At 40.4% G+C, this 27572-nt stretch overlaps 1 protein-coding gene across 4 annotated transcripts; it reads left to right on the forward strand.

The window, feature by feature from the left end:
• The first annotated feature begins 212 nt into the window (after positions 1-212).
• On the forward strand, positions 213-25131 carry RUFY4 (RUN and FYVE domain containing 4). 4 transcript variants are annotated; one of them, XM_026707960.2, is made up of 13 exons: positions 213-498; positions 1322-1434; positions 3339-3402; positions 5176-5282; positions 5938-6066; positions 9550-9656; positions 11020-11163; positions 11914-11977; positions 13583-15559; positions 16217-16323; positions 17405-17548; positions 21524-21655; positions 24200-25131. In XM_026707960.2, the coding sequence occupies exons 3-13, from the start codon at positions 3357-3359 to the stop codon at positions 24300-24302; spliced, it is 3060 nt and encodes a 1019-aa protein (XP_026563745.2). In that variant the 5' UTR covers positions 213-498; positions 1322-1434; positions 3339-3356; the 3' UTR covers positions 24303-25131. The 4 variants fall into 4 exon arrangements, with proteins under 4 accessions (XP_026563745.2, XP_087776656.1, XP_087776657.1 ...); XM_087920530.1 differs by lacking the exon at positions 16217-16323 and having other exon boundaries at positions 357-498; positions 24200-24529; XM_087920529.1 differs by lacking the exon at positions 1322-1434 and having other exon boundaries at positions 378-498.
• The last annotated feature ends 2441 nt before the right edge of the window (positions 25132-27572 follow it).

A 27572-nucleotide genomic window follows, 5' to 3' on the forward strand; every position in this document is an offset into this window, starting at 1 on the left:
TAACTGCATAAGAATGTGTGTATTTGTGTATGCGTGTGTATGTTGTACACACATACACACTACCTACTATACTAGCCATTCAATATCTGCTGCAGTTCTGCTATTTCAAGTATTATGGCGTATGCATAAGAGGATATATTTCGCACAAACATTTGACGACTCGAAAACTAATAGCGACGGCTCTTAACGCCGCGCAACTCCCGCGCCTTTTCAGACGTGGAGGAGCCTTCCTTCGGCAACCCTGGCAAACGCGTGGGTCCTTGTTTCACCGGCCTTGCTGCCCCCACACTTTTCACGCGCTCTTGGTCTGCGACTTCTCGACTTCGCCCTTCCCCCTCAGGAGAGGAAGATGCGGTGTCGCGCCTCCGGAGGAAGAAAGGCGATCAAACGCTCGAACCCGGAAAGAGGTTTTCCGTCGAGAAACTTTCGCTTTGCCGGTGGAGATCGGGAGGTCGCAGAGGAACCGCAGGGCCAAGAGCCGGAGGGGCGGACATGGCGGTGAGTCTCGCAGCTGCAGGCACCTTGCATCTGATCGGAGAACGGGCGGAAAGAGATAGTCCGTTGTCTCCTGATCGCGCCCCCAAATCCAACCGTCTCTTGATCCAGCTATCTCTCGATCGCGCCCCCAAATCCGGCGGCCATCGCTCAACCCGCAGGACCCGCAGGATGTCGAGAAGCTCTTCTCGGTTCCCACGCCTCTAATTTGACCTGTCCGACCGGCAAACGAGCTGGCCGGACTTGCCATGAAACTGACCAACACCATCTTCCAGCCAGCCCGTTCACCCCATCCGGCGTTGGATTTCCATTAAGTATCTCAAAGTGCAGGAAGGTTCCCACATGATGAAGTACTTTCCTTCACCGGAATTGGTGTACAAATCACTCTCAGAAAAAAAAAAGAGGAAATAGAATATATCATCCCACACACACATCTGGAGGGCAAGGGGCTCCTTTTCATTCTTCCCTTTACCTGCAAAGCAGCTTTTTAAGGAGTAGTTAATAGTTGCGCTTCATTCAGAAACCAGCCTTCCCAATAACACTACCCGGCAGCCTAGTAGTTCAGAGGGTAATCTGATTCTGAAAGATCTGGCAATCACAGAGGTACTTGGCTTTTGTTTTTTGCCCTGGTTTCCCTTTTTTTCTCCAAATTGCAACCTGCCCACCAAATCACAATGCAGAAAATAGCAAAGAGAGTCCAAGTGATTGCAGCCGCTCTTCCTGTTGCCCCAACAAGATCTGAACCTGAAAGGGTTAGATCAGGTCTAACCTTAGTGCTCCCTTTGCTGGAATCCATGGAGATTCTAACATCACATTTTCCCTTTAGGGAAGGAGTGACTTCCAGTGGAAAGAGGAAACTACTCTTGTCTGGCTATCCAGAGGTCAGTTGTCAGAGCTGGTTTTTCCAGTCCTCAGCTAGGATCCAGCCTCTCGAATCAGGTATGTGCAGCCTCGGCTACTCAGAAATTGGGGGCAAAGGCCAGGATTGCCAGCAGCAGCTGCCCTGGGGGGGTAGCATGAAGGAAGCCACCGTAAATAGGTAGCTGTCTGTGTCAGGCTGTTGAAAACACAAGCAGGGCAGCTAATTCTCAGGTCTCAAGAGGTCCACATTTGAACTTTCTTATAGGAAAACATCTGAAAGGTCTCCACAGAGATACGGTGCAGAACTGAGAGAACCAGAAACTACCCCAGTGCAGGTTTGAGAGGCACAGGGTCAAGAGTGGGGAGGGAGAGGACATCATTTGACCTGGATCTTAAGCTCAGAAGTGGCTCAAATGTATAAATTTGCATTTTAAAAAAAACAGCATTTAAATAATGGTTACAAATTTGGGGTGTCTTTTATTTTGCGTCTTGTTTTATCCATGGGCTGCAAAAGCTGGGAGTCCCCAAGGTCTTCCTTGACTTCTCACCAAAAGGCCTGAAGTGGTTTGTAAATCTTCTTTGAATAGGCCAAAAATGTAAAATGCATTTTGATTGGGGACTAAGACTTTTTGAATTATCAGACAAATATAAGAGAAGGCAGGCCTGGTCACTGGGATATTTTGTGTGCTTCCAAAAGTAGCTAGAAAATATCCGGGAGTAGGGTGCGGGGAAGCATTAAAAAGGTTGTTAGAAAGCTGAAAGGAAATGAAGTTTGATTTTTATGATGCTTGTTCCTGTTTTCTAGTGCAATCTTTATCCAAATTAGGAAGGGTTTTTTGTTTGTGTGTGTGTGTGTGTGTATTTGTGTGTCCCGCCCTGCCCTTCATTCCAGAAGAACAGATTAGGATGGAAAATAGGGTGGAGAAGAAAGAAATATATGAAGGCAGGAATAGAAGTATGGTTGGGACAGAAACTCAGGCTGAAAAGCCCTTTGAAGTTGAGTGTAAATAATGAGAAACTAACTGAGGAAGTATTACTTCCTCCTGAGTTCACATTGGGACAGAAAGGAGCTGCCTAACAGGTGGAAGAAAAATACGTCATTTCCAAGGCTCTCATATTTACCTCTTTGAAAATTATTAGAGTAACAGAAAAGGCTTGGACTCTTAGGAATTCAAAGTCTCCTTCAATTGAGTCCTAAACTCAATTAAAACAAGAAGGATTAGACCGGATTGGGACTTGTGGGAATCTTCTAAGAAACACTAGGTGGGTGGACTAGATTGAGAAGTTGAAAAATCTTCCCAGAAGAAAATACAGTATTAGCAAACCATGTCCGCACTGCTTCCAAGAAAACTGCTTAGATCTATCTGAGAAATCCCCAGGAGCTAAACTCATTCAAAGGGAGACTCGCCTTCCATTGTCCAGCAATCACTACCAGGAGAAAAGGTGGTGACAGAAATTCTTCTTGTGAGCTAGGAAGAAAGGACAGGTAGCTCCATGTTTTCAGAAGAGAGCTGCTGTGAAACACTCATCCTAACTATTGTTGGCCATGTGAGATTAGTTAGTTCCTTGTATGTTTTAGGGAAGGAATTATTGCTCAGAGTTTTCAGCACTTTCTGGGTGGAAAAATGGGTAGGATTAGTAATAACTGAATATCAATAATCTGCAAACTATTATGAGCACGCAAAGAAAGATTCAAGTACCTTCTCTTAATATAGAATTTTATATATATTGTGCATTACATTCAACCTATTTTTATACTGATATTCTTAAAATGAGTGTTGTGCATATCTGCTCAGCCAACAAGATATGAAAGTCCCAGAATAAAGGATCCTTAACAGTAAATATTTAAATAACAATACACATTTAAATAATTTGCATTGGTTTGTGACACCAGAATCTGCTTTCTTGAAATATCCTTACTATTCTTGCTGACTGTAGATCCAGCATGGAATTTCCTTAACTAATAGCTGTTTCCTTTGAAGGATTGGTAATATGGAATTATGGCTGCTGACAGAGAGATACTTCATGCGATTAAGGATTTAAAGAGTAAGTATATACGGCTGCTCGCTTCACTGTAGGCATTACTAAAATGATGGGCATTATCTGGCTTCTGCTTGGACGTTGGGCATATTTCTCACATACCCCTTGGAATGGTATTCTTTTGTATTATATTATGTTTCATACCTGGTGTCTGAACAAAGCACGATTGATGGCTGGGGAATAGGCAGTTTCTGCTGACCTTCCCCTTAGAAGAATCACTTAGAACCTAGCCAGAATTAGAAAGAGTGACCAGATAGCCTGTTAAAATTAAAACATTTTTTTTAGTTTTGCTCTCTGGGAGATTAACATAATCTCTGGGCAAATCTCCAGCTAGAAAGAACTACCCAGAAAACCTAAGATAAGTGCTTATCATGCCACAGGCTAGAAAAGAAACCACTCAGAATGGGATAATTAATCCAGTGCAGAGGTGGTATTCAGCAGGTTCTGACCAGTTTTGGAGAACCAGTAGTGGAAATTTTGAGTAATTCAGAGAACCGGCAAATGCCACTTCTGATTGGCCCCTCCCCCATCTATTCTCTGCCTCCCAAGTCCCAGCTGATTGGCTGGGTCTTCTTTTGTTGCCCTGCACCAGAGAACAGAGCTGGAAAGCAGGCTAGTGGAGTGGGGAGGGAGTGGGGATTTTACAGTAACCTTCCCCCAGGAGTGGGGTGGGAATGGAGATTTTCAGTATCCTTCCCCTACCACACCCACAGAACCGGTAGTAAAAAAAATTGAATCCCACCACTGATCCAGTGGAATCATGTGTGCACATCTGAATTTAGCAGGAGCTTATACTGGCCTCAGTTATGCTTCTGTGGCAAACCTCATGAATCCTCACTGTGTTTATTTCGAATTCTCCACCACAACATGCCTTCCTGCAATTTGAAAGTTGTCTGTAAGAATAAAAGGCAGATTATTTGAAGCCTTACTCACTGCATCTACAGTATCTAGCAGGAATGCCCATAAACTGAATAATTATTCTGATGCTTCCTTGATACTCTTATACCAGACTTTATACATAGGAAGTTATGAGTATTGACCTTAACGCTATCTGTGTTGACATTGTTGTGACGATGACACTGTCATATATAGGCCTCGAATGGATTGCCATCAGAGATGGGATCACTGGGTAAGATCCTAACCCAGACGTGAATGGGTTCTTGATCAAACAGTTAACAGGGTTGGAGTAATAAAATTAAACTCAGAGTAGACTTGGGTTGTCAGAAGTTCAGCAATAAAAAGTACAGATCCTCCCAGTCAATTTATCCTGTATGAGACAGTGATACACCTGAAAGTTGAGCTTTCTGGCTAAAGGTATAAATAATAAAACAATAAGTAGGACATCCCATCATTTAACATATTTTACTCTGTGAGTCAACCTGCCATTGATTGATTGATTGGTTGCCTCTCTGCCCAGAACAGATCACACTTTTTAAAAAACCTGTTTCTTTGCAAGAAGGGAGGTCATGGCATAAATCACCTTGCTGAATGAGCTTTTCTTTTATGCTCTTTCTAACATATTCTTTTCTGTACATGAGAACTGTGTGCAGCCTTTAAAAAGTTTTCATGGGAGACGGCCTCTTTTTTTTTTTTTTTTGCTAGACTATCAAGTCCCTCTATATTCCCAGATCTATTTCCTCCTTATTCCTTGTTCTGGTATTTTGGCTAGATTGTAATGGGTACATTTGGCACACTCTCTTCACCTGATTTTAACTTTAGGAGGAGAAATGCTACAGCAGGACTCGGGTGTTTTATAAATTTCCTCTCCCCCCTCATTAGATACACTGGGTGATTTGAACCAAAACTACCGGGAGCGGGGTCTCCCTGTGACAGATGGCAGCCAGGAACTGCAACCCTTCTGTGCCCAACTGGAATTTCTACTGCAGGTATGCGGACTCAATAGTCAATTTTAGGACTTTGCTTGACAACAGGACTCTTGGGCTCTTGGAGGTGTTAGCAGGGGTGGCTGCAGTTTCAGAAACCCTCTGCTAGGACTTAGTTCAGATCGCTGGCAATGTGGTCTGCTTCTCTTGAAGCAGGGAAAGAGTAGACAAGGAGGAGAAAGAGTGTGTGTGAGAGAGAGAGAAAGAGAGGCGGGGAGGGAGAGAGGGCTGTCCTAGCTAATCTAGCAAAAATCCTCATAGATAACCCCAAAGAAATACTGTATAGCCCCCAACTAAAGAATAGTTTCCTACTCCTGGATTATAGAGTGCATCACAAGAAATACAGTTTAAATTGGTTCTAGCTCCTAATGTTGCAACATGATGCACTCCCAGGTTTTGAAGTAGCTCCTTCCTCCTTAGGCAAGGTCTCATCTCTGTGCTGCCCCAAAAGAACTTTACTTTCCCCCAGCATTCCTATTTGAATCTCCAGTATGTTTATAGTATTCCCTAAAAACATGCTCATTTAGAAAATATGTAACCTCCTAGACTTCAATTCTATCACCAGTCAGCTTATAATCAGCTACTGTATCATTAATGAGAACGTCAATGAAGAACATACAAACATTAATATTATTCTCTCCCTTCTTCCATATTCTAGTATGATTTGAAAGAGAAGAAAAATCTCTTTGGACAGAAAAAAGATTATTGGGATTTTCTGAGCCGAAACCTCACCCAGCTAAATAGCAAGCCACATGCAGGGGTTCAACATGTCACTTCCTTGGACAAAGTAAGATTAGCTTATTTTTATGTGAGTTTATTGTGGAGTGTGGTGCAGCGTGGATTGGTGAGAACAAATCAACTACGCCGCATTTCTCTTTGCCAGAGGAAAACACAGAGGAGGTATGGAAAGTTCTCCACATCTGGAATGTTCCAGATATTGATGAGTTACCATTTCTCATATCTTAAACTTGAAGGCTAATGATAAAGGATCATTTACCACTGCTAGCTGGGCTATTGTGAGTAGTATGGTAATTCAGAAACATCTATGGGTCATCCAATGGTGGCTTAAACAACCCACCATTCAAGAAGCGAAACCTTAAGATGATAGTCACGAAGATGACGGTAAATGCTGTTATGTTTCTACAGTTCAGTTCCAACCTGGTACCTTCCAGATATGATGTGTTACAAATCCATCATGCTGGATGTGGTTTTCTGGGAACTGTAGTCCAATTCATCCATCTAGAGGTTGTTAGGTTTGGAAAGATTGAGGTAATTCGTTCTTTCATTTTTGAACATTTTTAGAAGTGCATATAACTGCATATCATAAGAAGCACTAAACAATTTGCAAAAGGAAATGTAGTTACTATAGCAATCTGGTTAGTCAAAACTATTTGCCAAAAATACATTCCAAGATTAGCTCTTCACATTTATCTCTTTCTATAGCTCCACATTTAAAAGCTTTTAAACATCTACCCAGATACACAGTGTTCTTTTTATTTTTACTGTCTGGGGCCAAGATAATCTTATGACAATTTCCTTAATTTGAACAAATTTGAACAAAGCTGCATTTCAGCCTTTCATGTCAAGAGCATTCTGTTACAGATCACATGTACATAAAAAACCCAAACTGCTATGCTTTGTTCCAATCATAATTTCTTGAACAACCCCTTTAATTTCCTTTACAAATAATTCTGAGTCACAAACTAAAATTTATAAAACAATTGGGTTTGCACACTGTGATAAACAAAACTGAATATGCTACATTATTTCTTAGGTTAGTGTATAGTTATGGGATTTGTTGAATGGAATTATTGACTAGTACTACATCCCTTGTTGGCAACTTGCATATGTCCAGGAGTTCATACTGTATTTCTTCCAAAAACATTCTTTCCCAGTGAAATAAGGAGATGTTCTAGAATTGTGCTCTGCATTTTAAATAGGAATTAGTCTTTGTGTTTGACAAACGGAAGCCAATAAGAATTGGAAATAATGCTCCTATATATCCATAACATATAGAAATACTTCTAAGACCCATGGTATCTAGTATTTTTAAAGTACCTTTTTCACTTTAATTTCTTCCTTTAAAGAAGAAAATGTTTGAAATTTTGGCATCAAACAATTATATAATGCACATAGGTTGTGATTAGTGCGAGTTTGATTAATGTAATATTCTATTTAGTGCACAATGCAATTTGATACCAGGTCATGCTTAATGTGACCCAAAATTCATTTATTGCAAGGATTGCTTCTGCTCAGTTAAGACTAATTTCTGTGTTGTTGCAGTTGGGATTTTAGATATTGTTAATCTTTGTGGCTGCAAAATGGAATAAGGAATTATTTCACATCTGTCTTTCCTTTATTAACATCTTTTAAACTTAGTCTATCCATAGAAGCAGACATTGTCACTGATATTCTGGTCCTTCTTTCAAAAACCTCCTATAATATTTCAAATATTATAATGTTCTGTGTCATTTTGTAAATCCCAAATTTTATCAACACCAAAGACAGTTTTCTTTTTGCCTTGCATCTTTAGTCCCCTCTAGTGTCCAATTTAAATCATAAGGTCTCTAATTTCTTAGACAACATAATTCTGGTTTCCACAAAAAGCTGTTTATTTCATGTAGTTGGTCCCAACATTTTATAGCAAAAGTTTAAATATTCCAAATTTCTCTAGACCCTTAGTTCATTTATAACAATTTTGGTTCCAAATCTTATTTAATATTTTTCCATTTATTTCAAATTCTTAAGTTCTTAAGTTCTTAAACATATAGTAAAATTTTCTTTTGTGTGGAAATGAAGATAAACTTACCAGGTGCCTTTTCAAATTTGTCATCCTAAAGATCTCTATGGCTTTAAGATAGTTAGATAAGCAATTCCCAAAACAGTTAGAAGCAAGATTAGTAAATTTAATTTTCTTTAAAAGGCTCTGTCATGGTTGTGAGTTTGATAATTAAGCCCTTTATCTCCTGGCATTCAAACCAATGGGGGCAGCCATCTGTAGCACATGTGGGTCCCATCTCCTTATCCTTGAAAAAAATGTTCATGGCCTATCTTTAGCAAGCTGGAACCAATTGCCATTTTTCCCCACAGAAATATCACTTTGAATAGTGCACCCTCAAATAATGTGACCCCTTTGTGGGTTTCATTATCAATGCTAATCGAGACCTAACTGTAATTGGAGTAACCTCTTACGGGCACATACGGTTGGGTTGCAACCCTTTGAAGTGGTGTTTTTTTTCCTTGATAAGAAATGTGAACATAGATTATTTCAGGAGTGCATATAAAGGAGACACGGCTTTCCCTGACAAACTTGCCATTGTTTGATTACATTTCTTTCTTTATACAAGTGGTCCTCACTTAACCACAAATTAGAACCAGCACCTTTATTACTAAGAGATGTAGGCATTAAATCCAACGTCATGTGAGCACAACTTGCAATTTCCTGCCAGATTCCCCTTTGATTTTGTTTGTCAGAAGCCGGCTAAATGGTTATCACATGACAGCAAGAACACTGGGACCATTATAAAGTTGAGGACTGATCATAAATTTTAGTGCCATTTTAAATTCAAATGGTCACTAAAAGGGCAGTCATTATCTATGGACTACCTATATATGTGTTGTATGTATATATACCCAAATATGTGTGTGCGTGCACACATACGCATACACACACAACACATGTACCTACAAAAATACATATACACTATACTGTTTAGAACCTGTCAGTCATAGTTCTATAGCAAGATAGCGTAGTTCCAAAGGAAATTTGGTGATAGTTCATTCTTTATTCAGACTCTGGTGAAGAACATCAATACAGGTTGATTTGCACCAAGACTAGGATATTGGCACAATGGATCATTATAAAGGTGGTGCAGTGGTTAGAATGCAGTACTGCAGGCTACTTCTGCTGACTGCCAGCTGACTGCAATTTGTCAGGTCGAATCTCACCAGGCTCAAGGTTGATTCACCCTTCTATCCTTCCGAGGTGGGTAAAATGAAGATCCAAATTCTTGGGGGCAGTAGGCTGACTCTGTAAACAGCTTAGAGAAGGCTGTAAAGCACCGTGAAGTGGTATATAAGTCTAAGTGCTATGGCTATTGCAGTGGAAACAAATGGGAAAAACAAATTACAGGGAGCTAGAAGAAGATGTAAACCAAGTTGGATAGCCTAGATGAGTGTATAAATAAATAACTTCAGTAAATAGGGAAAATTAAGGGAGTTCTTTACTACATTGGTCTTTTGTTGGAACATACATTTATTTCTTCGATAGCTGAAAACTACTCTGGGGAAAGGCCGTGCTTTCATCCGCTACTGCCTGGTGCATCAACAGTTAGCTGAGACCTTGCAGCTCTGCTTCATGGAACCAGAAGTCACCAGGTAAGAACCTTTCCTTGCAAGTATTCGGCACCAGTTTGGAAACAGCTTGATCTCTGTATTGCACCACATCAACCGTTTGGGGAGAGTTAGGATGATTTGTTTCTGGTTCAGGTACAAAGCAGGGAAAGCTATTGTAAAATTCAGCTATCTGTGTGCTTCCACTTTGATGAGAGCTCTCCAGATTGCTGATTTTTAAGACTTGTAAGAAAATGCCAATGCAGTGATTTTACAAGACTTGTCACAAATCCCCTTCTATACAATTTTTAAAAATTGAAAGGTGTAAAGTTGACAAGATTTAATAAAGGCTTCTTATTTGTTTTCTGCTCTTGTTTTCTTCCATTTGGTGTGGAGTGCGGGTGATGAGATTTTTGTTGTTGCAGAGAGTGTGGTAGCTCAGGGCACTGATACTCATCCCTTCGTCTCAGCATTTCAAGTTAATTCAAATAGAGTTAGAGACCAAATTGCTTCTGAGGTTTTGTGGGATGGCAGAGTGGAAATGCTCCTGGAGAAGGCGTGTCAAACTGGCCCAGGGGCCTGATCCGGCCCATGGAGTACTTAGATCTGGCCCATAGGAGAGCCCTGGAAATAGCGAAGGGTCAGCCCCCAGTGCTTCCCGAGCTCTGTTTTTGCTGGCAGAGGGTTGCAGGAGGCTGTCCCAGCCGAAAACAGAGCTCGGGAGCCCATTTTCTCTGGCAGAGTGCCTGGTACATAGGCACCTCCAACATGAGTGATGTCAAGCTGGCTACGCCTACCCTGGATACACCCACTCCGGCCCCTGAGGTCAAATACAATCCTGATGTGGCCCTCATTGAAATTGAGTTTGATAGCCCTCTGAGACATAGATCTCTGTCCTAGAGAATTCCCTAGCTAACTTCACAGGGTAAACTTTTTTCAAAACTAAGAGGTGAGATCAGAACAAAGAAACAGCTAGTGCCAAGATAACAATTACTTTTTAATTAAATGAATCATACTTGAATGCTATTATTTAAATACAATCAAGAATGAATGAATGAATGAATGAATGAATGAATGAATGAATGAATGAATGAATGAATGAATGAAAATGAATGAATGAATGTAGTTTTTAGATACTCTGAGAATCTCACTAAAGATTTTAGGGCGCTTTTTGCCCTGAACCTTTAAGCCCAATTTAGAAGGGCAATTCTTGGTTGGCAGAGTTAGGGGGGTGGTAGATGTATGTTAACGGTAGTATTTCTCTTGTGTTCTCAAGGTTCTTGATATATAGGTGGTCCCCCACCTTCTAAGACCGTTACATTTGTTTGGCTCTGATCCATGATGGGAATGGAATGGAGGTAACACAGGCGACTGGGAGTTAGCATGCTCTGTGGTTTGTTCTTTGCAGTGAATGGTACTATGCACGAAGTCCCTTCTTGGACGAAAAGCTACGGACAGACATTCTGAGTTCCCTCTATGAGTTGGATGGCATTGCCTTTCACCTGGCCCTCCGCAGAGAAGATTTGGATGCCACATGGCCCACAGTCTCAGAGTGAGTAACAAGATGCAAGCCTTCCCAAATGTGTGGAACTAGAGATTCACATATTGCCACCTCACACTGATAGTTCTGAATAAGGCATCTTGGAGCAATATAAGGAAACGGTTCTGTGGCTTATTGTTTAGGTACCTACGTATTATGGAATGCATATTCCTCCAATCTTCAAAATGCTGCCATAAGAGGCATATATTTCCAGCTGCACTAGAAATTATAATCAGGCTTTAGCTATTGTGTTATTTATTTACAATACGCTTCTCTAGTATTATAAAATATATGTTCATCTTTTCTTTCCTCCTTCATCATCGTTCTCCACATCTTTACAAGATTAGTTGTTCTCCATATTCAAATTCATGCACTTTTTCTGCTGGTGAACTCTCAGGCTCTGTGAAATTTGCACAAACTCTTATATGTCCTTGTGGACTGTTTGCAGTCCCTTTATGCAATGGTTTACAATGCTCCTTTCTACCCTGCTCACAGATTTAAGCCATGTCATAATCTGTAATGCTCTCTTCAGAGTAGTGGTTAAGAATCTACGGCTGCGAAATAAGATAGATTTCCAGCAGCCATGATAGGAAACACCAGAAGTTGCAGTTTAGCAATTTCTGGAGGATCACAATTCAAAATGACTTCAAGTTGTGTATCTTGAGAGATCTCCTCCAGAAATGTTATGAAACATCACGAATAGGAGATTAGATGCAGAAGTCAGCAGTTTCCTCCTTGATCTATTATTGTTATTTTTCCTAGAGTTTTGCCACAATATTCCACCAGAGCTTTAAAGTATACCCATTCAGAGGATGGATTTTCTAAGGTACACAATTTATTTATTTAATCTTTCTTGTATCATGGGCTTCAAGTGTAACCAATGACCAATCCTCACCTGCTTATCTTCAATAATCAGCTTTATAGTATGTAAGGCCATATCAGTTTTTCTTCTGCTTCTTTTATACATGGATATTTTTTTTCCTGCCAGAAAACACCAGCAATGGTTTGGATTCTTGGTTCATCCCAAGATTTTTGTCATACTATTAAACAAATAAACTTAGAACTTTCTGCATAACTCTCCACAAAACTGATTATGGACTCAAGGACAAAAAATCATAAATTGCTTTATAAACCTTCTGGTTGAGATGCCACCTATTCATTTTCACAATAGATATATGCATATTGTACATCATATCCAAACTTAGAATTGCAGGAACAGGCTTCAAAAATTGAAATTAGATCACTTCTTCCATTTCCCATAAATAAACTTACAGCTATTTTTCCCCAATCTGGTGTCCTGCAGAAATGTTTGGAACAATTCCCACAATTCCAGACAATCCCTTTTCTTATGTGAATATAAAGGCAAACATTTATAAAAAAGTTACAAATTAAATTTTATAATTAAGGGAAGAAATAATTGAGATATTATGGCTTCTGTAGTTATCTCTCCTAGCCATTTTCTTTCCCATTCCATTTTTGCAAACCAGCTTTGCAGAGAGAGGAAGATGAATGGTCAAGCACGGTGAGAATACAGGTAGTCCTCCACTTATGACCACAATTGAGCCCAAAATGTAGGTTGCAAAGTGAGAAATTTGTTAAATGAGTTTTGCCCCATTTTACAACTTTTCTTGCCATAGTTGTTAAGTGAATTGCAGTTGTTAAGTTAGTAGCCTGATTGTTAAGTGAATCTAACTTCCCCATTGACTTTGCTTGTCAGAAGGTTGCAAAAGTTGATCACATGACCCTGGGACACTGCAACCGTCATAAATATGAACTGGTTGCCAAGCACCTGAATTTTGATCTTCATGAGGGTGCTACATTGGTTGTAAGTGTGACAAAGCGGTCATAAGTCACTTTTTTTCAATGCCTTTGTAACTTTGAACGGTCACTAAACAAACTGTTGTAAGTCGAGGACTACCTATACTTGCAAATTGCTCTGCAAATGCTGTGCACTTCTTTACAGCAATTCTTAACCAAGAAAGCAGACAGGCAGCCAATAGAGAAAATTGTCATAGAGTCTGAGTAGACGGGTTTATTGCAAGTAAAAATGGGATATGTTGCAAAATCTTGGCTGTGTGTACTTGGCCCTCATTTGTATGTTACTCATTGTATTTGATCCTCTTTCTTACTTCATCTCGGTTTATTGGGGAATATGGTAATTGTTTACTATTTTTATTCATTTATTAAACACATTTATGTGGCCGCCAGAATCGCACATGGTGACTCCAGGCAGCTTACACTACAAAATATGCCCATCTGTTCTTGATCTGCAGTATTTTGGAAACATCCCTTTTTGTTCCCAGGCTAAGAGAATTCCCTCAGACTTTATTTCTGAATCTGCACTTTGTTTTGGTGACCATAACTTGAAAACTTTTAATATTTCTATCAGGGTAGTCTCATCTTGTACCAAATATTTATTTGTTTATCCTAGGTTGGAAACTCAAGCCAAGAACCTGGCCTTCAACAAGGAAGCACCTCCGTACACAGGAGCATGCTCAGAATGATGGATGTTCCTGATTCAAGGGTAGACGATAAGTTGAGGGTTGGGCCGGAACAGCCATTGGAGAAATGGATTGGAGTCTGGCGAAGCAGAAAGAACAGCCTCTTGCAGATGGGTTCCCTTCTGAAACTGAATCCCTTTATGGAAAGGTATGCCCAGAGTCCACCTTCGGTCAAAGAGCAGAAGAGGGCTGATGGTGAATTGCAGGTCCATTTGGAAAAGGAGCAGCCAGGCAACGTGTCTTCTTTCCCAGGATTATGTTATCCTCAACCCAAACACTGCCTCTGTAGGAAGGTAGATGGGATAACGGAAGGGGACAGCTTGCAGAAGCAAGAGTGCTTGAGGACATTGATAGGAGAGATGAGCGTTCTGCAGCAAAAGCTGGCCTTGCAACAAGAGGAAAACGCATCTCTAAAGCAAACTCTTTCCAAAGAGAACCACTCTCTAAAAGAAGAGCTGACAAAGTATGAGGAACAACAGAAAGAGAAAATGGGGGAGCAGGAAAAACAGCAGCAGGAATTGGCCAAGGTAGTAAAAGCACTCAGAGAAGCAGAATGTAAGGTTGCCAGTTTGACTGGGGAATGTCAAGAGGCCTGGGCCAAGAAGGACGGTGCTGAGAAGGCTCTCAAAGAGGCAGAACAGAGACTGAGCATTCAGGAGGCAGAGAGGAGAAATCATCTGGCACATATGGAGGCCCAAGATTTGAGGCAACAGCAATTGATTTCTCAATGTCGGGGACTGCAGGAGAAATTAAAAGTCTCTGAGAAGAGCCTGGAGAGGTGGGAAGAACATGTGGCAGCCATGAAGAGCCAACATGGCCAACTGGAAACAGTCAAGGAGCTGACAGAAGAGAAATGTTGCATGGCGATGGAAAGAGAAGACTATTCAACCCTACAGGAAATAGACCCGCTTAAGGAGAAACTAGAGAGGAGTTTGGCTGAAATAAAGAATTTAGAAAAGGAGAAGGAGACTCTTATGGAAACCTTTGTGTCTCAGGAACAAAGCCTGGTGCTTTCCAAGCTTGAAATAAAAGACCTTCAGAAAGAGCTGCTGGCACGTCAAGAGCAACTTGTCACCCTTCAAGTGTCTCTGGAGAAGCAGGAAAAAGCCCTGAGGGACCATGAGAAAGCAGCCCTGAGTTTGCAAAGAGAGCTGGATGACCAATCTGCCTCCCTAAAGGAAAGCTTGGAGAAAAACACAACCCTGGAAGCCCAGTTAGAGGAAATGGCCAGCAAAAAGTTCCAGCTGGAAGCAGAAACTCTTGAGGATCAGAGGAGATGGGAAAGAACTTTGCAGACGCTCACAGGCCAGCTAAATACTTTTGAAAAAGAAGTAATCCAGCTTCAAGAGGATAAGCAGCAGCTCCAAGCCACTCTGCAACAAGCCCTTGGAGAAAGAGAAGTCTTGGTAAAACAGGCAGAAAGTACTACCGCCAGTCTGAAAGGGCAGACTCAGGAGATGGCATGGCTTCGAAGCGAGTTGGAGACATTGAAGGCCACCAGCCAAACTCTACAGAAAACCCAACAGGAGAAAAGTGAGAGCATCGCTTCCATCCTAAGAGAGGAGTGCCAGAAGCTGAAAAATCAAGTAGAGCAGCTACGGCTGGAGAAAATGCAAACCACCAATATAGCAAAACAACTGAGTGAGGAACTGGAGCAATGCTGGAAGTGGCCCACAGAAGATGCTCTGCAGATAGCACCAGTTTCTTCTATCACAATGACACATCTAGCATGTGAGAGCAAAAGCAAAGAAGCCAGGGCTCCTGTCAAGGAAAGAGCCATTGCCACAGAGGGAATAGCGAGATCACCTTTGACAACGAAAGAGATTCAGACTGAGGCGCTTCAGGATTTCGAAGGATCTGTGAAGATGGGTGACAGTGCCACACAGAGAATTGAAGTGCCTGAGAAGGTAGGTGCCTATTGTTCTATGACAGCTAAGGAATAGGGTACCAATAACAACCCTGAGGATGGTTCCACATATATATATTATTGATATTTATCTTTTTAAATAAGATAGGACCCACAGCAAGCCTTATACTAAAATACTATAAGGTACTGACATGTCTTTACTAAAGGATTCCTAGATGTCATGCATTGCGAAGAATATCAACTGTTAGATATCACTAGGATTACTTAGAGAATGAAAATGCAGCTCAGTGGGGGGATGTTTATATGTTTATTTCTAGAAAATTAAAAGGATTTTTTGCTTGTTTTCTGGTGAATTAGCTCCTTTTGGTTTGCATAGAGGTGACAGACTTTACCAGAATGGAAAAGTTTTAGGAGAGTTTTGCTGTAAAGCTAATGTAAGATGAAGCTGACTTGGAGATGGGGGCAATAGCCACCGTTCTCTGCATTTTGGTGGAATGAAAGTCAGCATGTAGCAATTTCATGATTGAAGGATTTGAGGGTTCAAAATCAAGTCTTAATTGGCAAAAAGACTTGAGCTACTTCTACTGCGTGAACTGATGTCTTGACGATAATTATTCCCGGGAGATGGGTGTACATGCTCTCTGCCAGATAGTCACTGATCTTCTGCTGTGCTTTCTTGTCATCCTTGACTTCCCAGAGTCTAGCTGGCCATTTGGGTAAAATGACAGAAGATGTCCGGCAAGCAAAAAAACTGTTGATAGCCAAGGATAAAACAATAGGACATCTTATGGAGCAGCTGAATCGGTGAGGGCATGAACCCATTATATTTAAAGCTATATTTAGGGAATTAAATATAGTAACAGATACATATGTCTTGCAATTCAGAGCTCAAGGTTCACAAACCATGGCATCTTCAAGTGATGCTTGGAGAAAACGACCTTGTCTGAAATATCAGAGGTGTATTACTAGTCCTGCAAACACTTCCCAGGGGCTGAAGATCAAAAGATATGACTTGGTGTGAGGAACTCCCTTATATTCCTAATCATTTTGATACATAAAGCGCAGGGAGCTTTCTCACCGATCAAGTACTTCTCATTGTCATCCCGCTTATATTTTGCAAAAGAAATTTAAAACCTCTATGTTGATGTTTTGTGAAGTTATCTGATAATACATTTCATTTGCTTTAAATAGTAAGGACACAAACACAAGTTCTGGTATAATGAACCTGAAACCATGAGGCACAATTTCATTGGACGGTGGGCTGCTACCAGTGGAAAGAAGGTCACCTGCAGTGATCAATGTAGACTAAATTAAATGGCTATGTCTTGCTGTTTGATTCTGGTAATGGAGTGAGATCACAGAGATCACAAAATAGGCAATCAGCAGCCTAAAACACTGGACTAGATTCTAAACCAAGAGTCTTCAAACTTGGCAAGTTTAAGATTTGTGGACTTCAACTCCCAGGATTCCCAAGCTGACATGACTGGAGGAGTTGAAGTCCACAAGTCTTAAAGCTGTCATGTTTGAAGACCCCTGTTCTAAACCAAGGCTTAAACTGCTCTAGAGGCATTTCTTCTTGCTTCTAAACTAGAGCAGGGGAACCTATGTAATGCATCAAATATTATTGAACTACAAGCTCTGTTTGCTGCCCAATATGTCTAATAATGAGAGGTGCTGGGAGCTACCATCTCAGCTAGATATCACTAGGATTACCTATGGAATGAATATTGGGATCAGTGGGGGATGCTGTATGGAAGATCCATAGGTTTCCTTCTCTCCACTGGAAAGAGATCCAAAGCACTTTTTGGGGGGAAGGAACCGTGAAGCATTCCACAGCTCTGATATTCAGACCCTGAGTTACACCAGCCTTTCTTTTCCTGCTTAGCTCGCAGCAAGAAAAGGAACAATTACAACTTTTGCTGGAGAAAAACTGCCAGGAATCGAAAGAGAAGGAGAAATTGAAAGAGGAACTGGCGGAACAAGGAATGGTCATCAGAAATATGAAAAGCAAACTTTTGGAATTACTGCAGTGAGTAAAGGGAGCCCCATGGGAATAGATAATGGTTTTCTTCCATGTTGCTTTTAGCTTTGGAAATTATACTTGGGGAGGGAAGTATACTATATATGTTACAGGCCAGGAAAGCTCAAATGTTGTCCTTGGACACTTCTTCAGTGTATCTGAGGTAATCAATGAAATTCTAAAAGTAGTAGGTCTTCTTTTATAACTGGCTTCACAAGAAGGTTCCGAGGAGATTCCTTGAGTTTTTAGCTAATTCTGTTTAAATAAGCTTGCTACCAAGTCTTCCTCTAACCAAGGGGTTAGAAGATGGCACCAAGGGTCAATTTTCTCCAGTTGTCCTGAAGCTCCCCCCTCCCCCAATTTTTTTTAAATCTCTAAGTATGATCAGACACATGATCAGCTTTATTTTACTATTTGCATTAAGAAAAACAATATACAGGAAGTACAAGAAAAACAATATACAACCCAGTACAATATACAACCCAGTACAAGAAAAACATTTAAATAATATTAAACAATTGAATTCAGTGGAATGACTCTGCCTGTGTGCTGAGAGGCTTGCTCAGAGTCAAAAGAAGGCTTGCTCCTTAAAGATGCATATATCTCAAAAGTACAGAGCATATTGAAATGTATCCCTTCCCTAATGTATCCCTTCCCTAATAAAAATGACCACAGAAAATAGGTTCTCCACCAAAGTCTTGTATAACAGATCCCTTCACTCTCTTCTCTGTCTACTGGATCTCATCTTTCTATCTGGCTTCCCAGAATCCAGCCTACTTTTCCTCCTCTCTATTCTTTTACCTCAGTTAAATGCAAGCTGCATGCAGTGGAATCCATTTAGGCAAAGTGATTTCTCTCTCTTACTTCTTACTCTTAAGTAGTCTCTCTCTCTCAAAAGTGTTACTGCATTAAGCCTCCTCCTATTAGCTGACTATTTCCTTTCCTTTTTCCTAGCCACACTTCCAAGCTGAGTTTCTTCAGCTCTTCTCCTTTCCTCCCCTGCGCCCATGTTCTGCATGCATCTGTACAAGTCTGTTTTGCATCCACAGTTCCACAATGTTTACATTTCCTCACTCATTGAAATTTTAGCTTCCTGCCTTTTTAATTATTTGGGATAGAATTCCTGTTTTCTAGAGGCCTCTAAGTCTAATTTCCTTACTTACTCTCCATTGCCCAACAAGCAGTAGGTGATTTCTTATTTCATTTACTGTTATATCTCTATAGCACATTTCTCAACTTTGGAAACTTTAAGACCTGTGGACTTTATCTCCCAGAATTCCATAGCAAGCCACATTCGCTGACGAATTCTAGAAATTGAAGTCCACAGTTGCCAAGGTTGACAAACATTCTCCCATAGATCTTGTAGCCTGACTTGTTCCTCTTACAGACCTGTGCAACCAGATTCTTAGCACCCAATTTAACTTACTTCTAGAGGCAAACCTCCTGCCATTTTGCAGCATATCTTAACTCCTTATTTCTCTACTCCACTGTAACCAACAGTTGCAGATGTCTGTCAAAAAATACTTTAAGAAAGATGTCTACATAGGCAAATCTAGTGAGTAATGCTAGGGAAAGCAATTCACTTTGGTTTTTTAAATTGGGTTTATCCTTTTCATGTTCAGTGTTTTCATACTGCTTTATTTCCAAGTATGTCATGAACCTTTATTTCCTTAGTGTCAAATTTAAATTTTTCCTGTCCATTGTCTATTGATGAACCCATACACTGTACTTTTACCCTAGAGTTAGAGTTTTAAAAAACCTGATGGAAACCGGTAAAAGCAGCATATGGAGCCCATTTAGATCTTGTGGCATGTTTTTCCATCATATACTATAGTACAAGGCCATTATCCACAACAAAGCAGATGGCCTACTTATTTGTCTCTGACAGGATATTTTCCACATTCAGATAATGAGTGTCATTGTTTCCATTACAAATGCTTGACATTGATTATAACTGATTATATGCCATCAGATTGGCATTGAGTGTTATAATCACACAGATAGATTTTTCTCCGTGACAATTTGCCCCTAAATTGATCCTTCAAGCTTTCCAATGATGTATCTGTTGCCTCTGTAACTGAGTCCAGCTACCTTGTAGTTGGCTACCCTTTTTTTTCTCTGTTCTTTCCCAGCACTATCACAGAGGTAGGCCTTCACAGTACCTGGCATTGGTTTTATAAATAGCAATTCAGGTCTCAATTAGATGATAATTAGCTAGATCATCTTTGCTACTACTGTGTTCTTGAAGATGAAAAAAAATGATAGTCAATTATTAGGAATCTGAGCTAATTCAAAAAGTGGGGGAACATGAAGGTAAAATTGGCACCCTCTAAACAGAATTCTTTTTAATCAGCTCTGGGGAATAGATTTACCTCATGGTGCCTTTTAGATTTTGGCTGGTTAAACTATTTGTGTATCTCTGAACCAAGTTAGGAGGAGATGATAAGGGGAAGATGATCAGTATCCACTTAAAAAGAGAAGGGACAGAGAGATGTTCTCCTTAGTAAAGTTCATGACAGTGTGACTCACTGATACCGCTGCAAAGTAGCATTCATTTTGAAAGACTGCAGACTATGTTCTCACTGTGACTGCTCTCCAGAAGGTAGCAGAGTCATTTGATCTTGTAGCTGCTGTTAATTACTTCCAAGCAGTTTTTATGGTAATTTTCTTTTTGGCCTGCTAAGAGAGATTGTATTGCCTCTCCTGTTAGTCTCTCTGAAATAGGAAGTCCATGAGAAAACTCTCTTGTGAAGCTGGAGATACAGCAATCAGTGCTCTCCGAGCACAGATACATTCATAGTGCAACCTGTGTTTTGACCTGTGAAGATCAAATTGATGTCATTTTGTACTGACCGAGGACAATATCCACTGACAGGTCTGCTGTATTGTATGAAGCCATTTTCAACCAGGTGCTCTGGAATAATGAATGACCAATTTTGCCAAACTAGTTCAGATTTCAAGGTGCCAGCTGGTGACATATTCGTTGTCCCTGAGTTACCTTATGCAATTTGATATGTTGTTGATGGAGTATTAACAGAGATAAAAGGGAGGGGAAGAAAGAGATATTATTAGTTTGATAATTATGCAAACTTCCTAGCTAATCATCGGGGAAAGTGTGAACCAAAAACTTAGCAGGTACTGGATCAATGCATACAATTTGACTAGATCCTCATTATTTAATCTAAGAAAACTTTGAAAGTTGGGTATGTTTAGTCTACAACTGGTTACGTAATGATAAATATTTGAAAAGCTGTCAAATAGGTAATAAAGCAATTTTTTTCTGTTGCTCCAGAAGGAAATAAGCAGCCCCCCAAAATGAGATTGTCAGCAAAGGGTTTTGACTAAATGATAGAGGTTTTTCAACAGTACAAACTGCTGGACAATGGAGCATATTTCCTCAGAAGATGGAAGATAATGGTTAAGAAAAAAACCCACAAAAAGTACTTATCTGTATGTCAGACAACACATTTCAAAATGCCATCATTGCAAATTAAGTGTGCGTTCCTTATTCTAGCATTGAATGGTAGTTCTTTTAGTCAGCCCTCGTATCCAAAAGATCTACGGCTCATGATAGATTCCATCTACCAAGACCAAACCATTTGAACTGCACTTCCAACAGGAGGATTATTGTAGCTGATCTCTGTTAAACATTTTCTGAGACATTCAAATACACACAAAGCAAACCTTTTGTTATAGCCAGTCATTTTAAGATTATAAAAAACAAATTTGCTGCTGTATAAAATTACCTTCCTTTGGTTTACCATAACAGGATATTCAGGTTTCTTATGCCAGAGGTCATGTAAATCAATTTCATCAACTTCCTCTAAAAGGAAAGTAAATTCCTCTAAAACCTCCAACCACTGAGGTATTTCAGAAACAGCAATAGCATGTGAACTAAATGAGCCAAATACAAATGTCCAAGTGGAACAAACTGCCAATAAGTATTTTGAAGTAAAATGAAAGTATTTGTTGCATGTATTTTAGGGAGAAGGATGCTTTGTGGCAGAAGACGGAAGGTATCACGTTGCCAGTTGTGAACGTTGCTCCTCAGAACACAGGGTTGTGCTCTCAGTGCAAAAAAGAGTTCAAGCTTATGTCACGCCGGTACCAGTGCAGGTGATTTACATCTATTTCTAATTTTGATTTATAAAGACTGCCCAGTTCAGTTCTGATTATTGGTGGTGTTAACCCAGATACAATACCTACAAATGGCCATAGAGTAAATATAACGTGGGAACAAGCATATCATGATCAAAAGAGATCCTGAGCACTAAGTGGGCACATCACAACCTGTCCCAGAACTTAAGGGGAAAAAAAACCCACAGGTTTTCAGAGAGAGTCCTTCTCCACTGGACTGACAGGCCCAATAAATGTGACTTGGCTATTGCAGCTGGTCAATGCTTGCGAAGTATATCCTAAAACTGCCAGGTCTTAGTAGAGAGTGCATCTTTTTCTCCTTTGGCAGGACTCATTGGGGGTGGTGGTGGGGGGCTTGGGTTTTGTCCCATGGTTTTCTTGGTTTTCAGATTTGCACAATACAGTTTACCAGGGGATCTTTCCTCAGAATTACCCGGTATATTTTTGGATTAATATTGCTCCTCTCCTGCTTTGCTACTATTAGGTTTGCAATAAAACATTCCAAGGGCATCAATTTAGGGAAGGTCACTAATGAGTTACATCACTTGGAGGTGGAGAAATGACAGACAAGGACAGTGTACTAGGGAGAGTATTAATGTAACTTTCTCTGGCGCTGTGCTCCTGATCCAGTTTAGGTAGCGATGGAAAGAATATCGGTCTGAATTTACTTGGTAAAAAAGAGGGAAACTCTGCTATAGAGTCTCCGGCTCTGATTTACTTTGCTCAGCCACCACTTCCTTAGGTATCTATGGAGATTCTCAGTCATCCAGGTCATGGTTGTCCCACCATCCAGTCAAAGCTGAAGAAGCTTCTTGGATGAGAAGAGAAACATCTTCAAACAAAAGCCAGAAAGTCCAGTTGCCTCTTGAAGAAAAAAAAGCACCTTTGGGACTTCATTAGGTACTTTTAAAGTTCAAGAGGTTAGCCATTCTTTTCCAGGAAACGGCAGAAAAAGGGAAGTCCAAACTCTGGATATGATGTTGTCATTTTCAGAAGCAAAAAAAACAAGTGTGATGAAAAATATCTCATGAGATAAAAACAGAGAGGGTTAACCTTTAAACAGCTGGGCTTTATCGTACCACAATATTGTTTACATACCACACCTTTTGCAGAGGCTCACAGAAACTTGGGGCAGCTGTGATGCCATCAGATTTATTTATCATGGGCCCATAGACATTTCCATTTGTGATGTACTTTTAAAATACACTTTACTGTTCCTTTGGCAGCTGTGCTAATCAGCCCAGGTCCAGATGTGTTAATAGCTCTCCGATAGTAAAACTGTGTTTGGATAGTTCAAATAAAAGATTTGCTCATTGTTTGGCTACTATAAAAGAGTAAATTTGGTATCAAGGATCACCGGGTAAGGGATAAAAGAGGAAAGTGCTGATATAGTACAGCTTCTGCACAAATCTCATGCTTACAGTATGGTGTCCAGTTCTGTTCTCTGCATCTCCAAAGGGTGCGATGTCACTTTGGAGAAGATGCAACTAAGAGTCAACTAAAAAGAAGAGGTTAGAGTTACTCACCTGTGAAAGAAGGTTACATGATATAGAGATGTGAAATGGCATCGTAGTAGACATTTGTCCCCTCTCATAATACTAAGTCCTATAATTACTCAGTTAAAATGATTGACACAAGATTTAGGACATGAGAAAGGAACACTTTTTTCATATACCAGTTAAACTGTGAATTTTCCTATCAGCAGTTGTGATGTGCATGGGTTACAATAGTTTTAAAAGAGATAAAGTAGTAAGATAGGTTTCTCAAAAGCTTGTGGTTATAATAGTTCTACTTTATGCTTTGATTATTGACGGTAGGATGTCAGTTATTGGGAACACAAACTTGGCTTGTGGGCCTCAGTTGGCATCTGGAATACTGGACTAAACTTTGCATGATCTAGCAGGACTCTTCAGTGTTTATATATTTGATATTTACGGAGGCTTTTTGAGGTAAGCTAAGGCAATCAATTGTATTAGTCTTTTCTTGGCTATGGCCTGATTCCCAGGGAGATAGAATAGAATAGAATCACAGAGTTGGAAGGGATCTTGGAGGTCTTCTAGTCCAACCCCCTGCTCAGGCAGGAAAATACCATTTCAGAGAAATGGTTGTTCAATCTTTTTTAAAAAAAACTTCCAATGTTGGGAAATTGTCAACTTCTGGAGGCAAGTTGTTTCACTGGTTAATTGTTCTAACTGACAGAAAATGTCTTCTTAGTTCTCGGTTGCTTCTTTCCTTGATTAGTTTCCATCCATTGCTTCTTGTCCTGCCCTCAGGTGCTCTGGAGAATAGCTTGGCTCCCTCTTCTTTGGCAGTTAATGGCTGCCTTCTGCTTTGGTGTATAGTGTAAACCAAAAAAACAAGATTAAATTGTGCTTCTCATTGCTGTTGGGTGAGTTAGAATAATTAGGTAGCATTACGGATGAAGCTGAACGTTCAGCCATGATTGTATAATTCCCTTCAGATTAGACAGAGATGGGCTGGGAATCAGGTCACTAAATTTGTCTTTCTCTTCCACTCCCATAGGTGGTGCCAGAGCACCGTGTGTCATGCTTGTTCAGTGAGCGGTGGACACAAGGAGCGCTACTGCATAGCTTGCTACCAGAAGAGAAATGGTCAAAGCACATGATCCTTGCTCTCATTGAGTCATCCTATATGACCCAGCCTCATTGCAAGCTCAGTTACCTGCCTGTGGGCTGGCTATGAGTGGATTTGAGATATCAGAGCCAGAAGAATAAAAGCAAAGGGACTCTTGCGGTGATCTGCCTAGCTCTGTTCAGATTGAGACTGAACAAAAAAACAGTGAAGTTATATGGAGCATCCCCTATGTTTTAAAATGATGCAACACTATAAATTGTTTGCTTTAATTGGTGTTCCAATGAGATACGAAGCCAACCTGCCTTCAGCCCTTGGAGCAATATATATTCCTCCAAACAGCCCATATAAGCAATAAAATGCAAACCATTTGGAAACCTCAAGGCATTTGATCTGGACTAAGTAATGGAGAGAGATGTTGGCCAGTATGTAATTGATTCAGTCACTTGGAGAGATGCAATAGAGGTATGGAGGAGACTAGGTTAATTTCTTCCAGTATAGAATCAGCACTGCATATGTAGAAAGAAAAAAGGAAATGTGGAAGGGAATGATCTCGTGGTAAACACTCTATCCTCACTTTAAAACAGTGATGCTAAGGTAAAAAAGACAGAAGAGAGAATACTAGTGAATGTTTTAGCCACTGCAGAATTTCTTCCAATCCCCACTTTTTGCTCTGCCCCATTCAGGGACCGCTCAAATGATGCTGACATACGCTTCCAACCTTCTTCCCAAGTTATCCTCTGTCATCTATTATTCCGAACAAATCTGTTCAAGAGAAAGCATCCAGGTTCTCAGCCCATTAAAATGTTCTGCTTCAGTCTCCAATATTTGGTGCTTTTAAGATTAGCTGTGTTACAAATCCCGTGGTCTTCATCAGCAAGAACAGGGGTGGATTTCTACCGGTTCTGTTCACCTCTGTAGAACCGGTAGCTCTGAAGAGCAGCAGACAAAGAACCCTGAGGGCACAGATAAACCCACCAAGTGTCCTCAATGACTCTCAGAACGAGGGCTAACAACCAGATGACTGCAAGGAATATAAATCCTTCCATCCTTCCCCATTCAGTCAGAACTGAAGAAGCTTCTTGGATGAGAAGCGAAATGTCTTCAAGGAAAAACAAACTTGCCTTTTGAAGAAGCACCTTTGGGATCAGCCTTTTTACCTTTTTAACAGTGGCTGGATGTGCAGAAATCATCAACTGAAGTTTTCTATTGGTGAAGACTTACCAGAAGATTCGGGATGGGGAATCTAAGACTCTGGATGTTATTGGAGTTTGATTCCAAGTCCTGTTAAGTCCCAAATTATCTGGCTAAGGATTAGGGCTGATAGGGTTAGAATCCATCAATACCTAAAAGCCACCACTTCTATTTTCTCCCATTGAAAGTCATCAAAGGAACGAATAGTTGTATAAAGCAGGGTGGGAAGCAATCCTCAAACAGATTGCAATTGGTGCTCAACAGTCTCTACAAGAGAGAAAATATGCACCCATTGCATCCTTTAGCTTTGTCTTGTCTAACTGGGCAATTAAGCAACTGAGTGCAATAGCCTAAGTTCTTGGCCAACTGTTTGTTCCCTCTGCAGGTTTCTGGTGCCATTGCAGAAACTTCTTAATCTCTTAAGTAAGAGGCTACCAGCAGCTACTGGAAGGGAAGCACAATCTCTGAACGCAAGAAGGGTTACGTGGGCAAAACATACCAAGGATGTCACTGAACAAATCTTAGTTGCTAAATTAGATAAACATGAGGCAACTGCATTTATGTGATACGAATGAATATAAATGTGTTTTTAAAAATCCTAAGAGAATGGGAACAGGGTTAGTTTCTCTTTAGAAGGCACAGGATGGAAGTTGCATGCTTAGCAGGTAATATTTGGAGGGAGGGCCTCAATTCTGCTTGAGAAAAAGAGAAAATATGATTTCTGTCAAACTGTCTACCACCCATTAAAACTAAACATGTATGTAGAAGACCAGTACATAATTCATCACTGGCAGTTCTTAGCTTTGCCTAACCCTGGGACATAGGGAAGGCTGCACTCCAATCCATCGGGTGCCCATCAGGCAAGCAGGCAAGGAAATCCCCCTGGGTCTGAGTTAGCACCAAGTGATTAGCTAAGCCAATAAATAGAAAAAAATGTAGAGGGTAAAATGCACACTGCCAAAGCAATGATCAGATAAGCAGGGCTTGAGTCTGAGCCAAGAAAATAATGAGAAAACATCTCAGATAAGCCAATCTCTGGTCCTCATGACGTTAAAGTGAAGAGGGCGGGAGCACATTCAGACTTGAAAGATTACTATCAGCTCTGCAAGATCAAGCAGATATTATATAAGTCAGGGTTTTTTTTTTTTAATTGTAAAATTGTATTAACAGACTCTTGGAAGTCTGAATCTGCTTGCCCCTCCCTCACTTTATCTTTGTGAGATCTAAGAAGGAACTTGTCTAAGGTTACTGTTTTGCCAATGTAATGGAATGTATGAATGACCTTGAGGAAAGGGAGGAGGAGATGCTGCCAAATAACTAAGGCAGGTGCTTGCAGTTGTTTAATAGAGAAAGAAACTTGGAAAAGACCGGCCCTAATCAATCATGCAATTGATCAAGTGAAAATGGGAAGTTTGTGACTTCAGACTTGCAAGATTCTGGCAACGTAACTTACAACAAAATAGAATTTGGTTCATTTCGTTGTGCTTCCTGTCTGGTTTACCTGGGAGGGCTGATAGCCCCAGAATTCATGTTTCTTTTATCTGACTTTTCTTTTGGTGGCAGCTCTGCGTCTTGTCCTTCAAGGCCGTTCCTTTTTCATAGGACATCTTTACAAGATAGATCAGCACTATTTTATTTTTTTTTTGTAACAGCTCTAGTAACAGAACCTTGCAAGTCTGAATGTGCTTCTTTCTGCCTCATCCTTTGAAATGAATCCCAGATCAAGGCTACAAAACTCTGGGCAACTAATAGATGGAAGTACAATTCTAACTAATTCTTTGGTGCCATGGTTATATGGGTTGTTGCAGCTTAATTCTATTCCTTTGGTGTAGTAAACTAGGTCAGAAGAATTGGGGATAATTTTAAGCCCTCCACACTTAAATTCTCCAACTGTATCCTCTCCAAATACACCAGGAGTACAATTTGGTCAAGAATTTGGGCCATTATAATCCCAACGGAGCAGGAAGTGCCAAATTAGGGAGATTGCTGAAACTGTTCTAACTATGAATTTTGTTCTGCTTTCCAACCTAAAAGAATGTTGGAAAAAGTAATATAAAGCAGTGAGGGGGAGCAGGAGACTGTTCACCTATTAACACTCTCCAAAAATTGA

This window comes from Pseudonaja textilis, chromosome 1 (genome assembly GCF_049901715.1).
Source record: "Pseudonaja textilis isolate UNSWEBS1 chromosome 1, rPseTex1.2, whole genome shotgun sequence".
Taxonomy (NCBI): domain Eukaryota; kingdom Metazoa; phylum Chordata; class Lepidosauria; order Squamata; family Elapidae; genus Pseudonaja; species Pseudonaja textilis.

Bases quoted from the DNA above. Each gene is read 5' to 3' on its own strand.
- RUFY4 (XM_026707960.2), top strand. From the start codon at position 3,357: ATGGCTGCTGACAGAGAGATACTTCATGCGATTAAGGATTTAAAGA. The intron at 3,403-5,175 runs GTAAGTATATAC...CCCCCTCATTAG, and splicing joins TGCGATTAAGGATTTAAAGA to ATACACTGGGTGATTTGAAC. The intron at 6,067-9,549 runs GTAAGATTAGCT...TTTCTTCGATAG, and splicing joins ATGTCACTTCCTTGGACAAA to CTGAAAACTACTCTGGGGAA.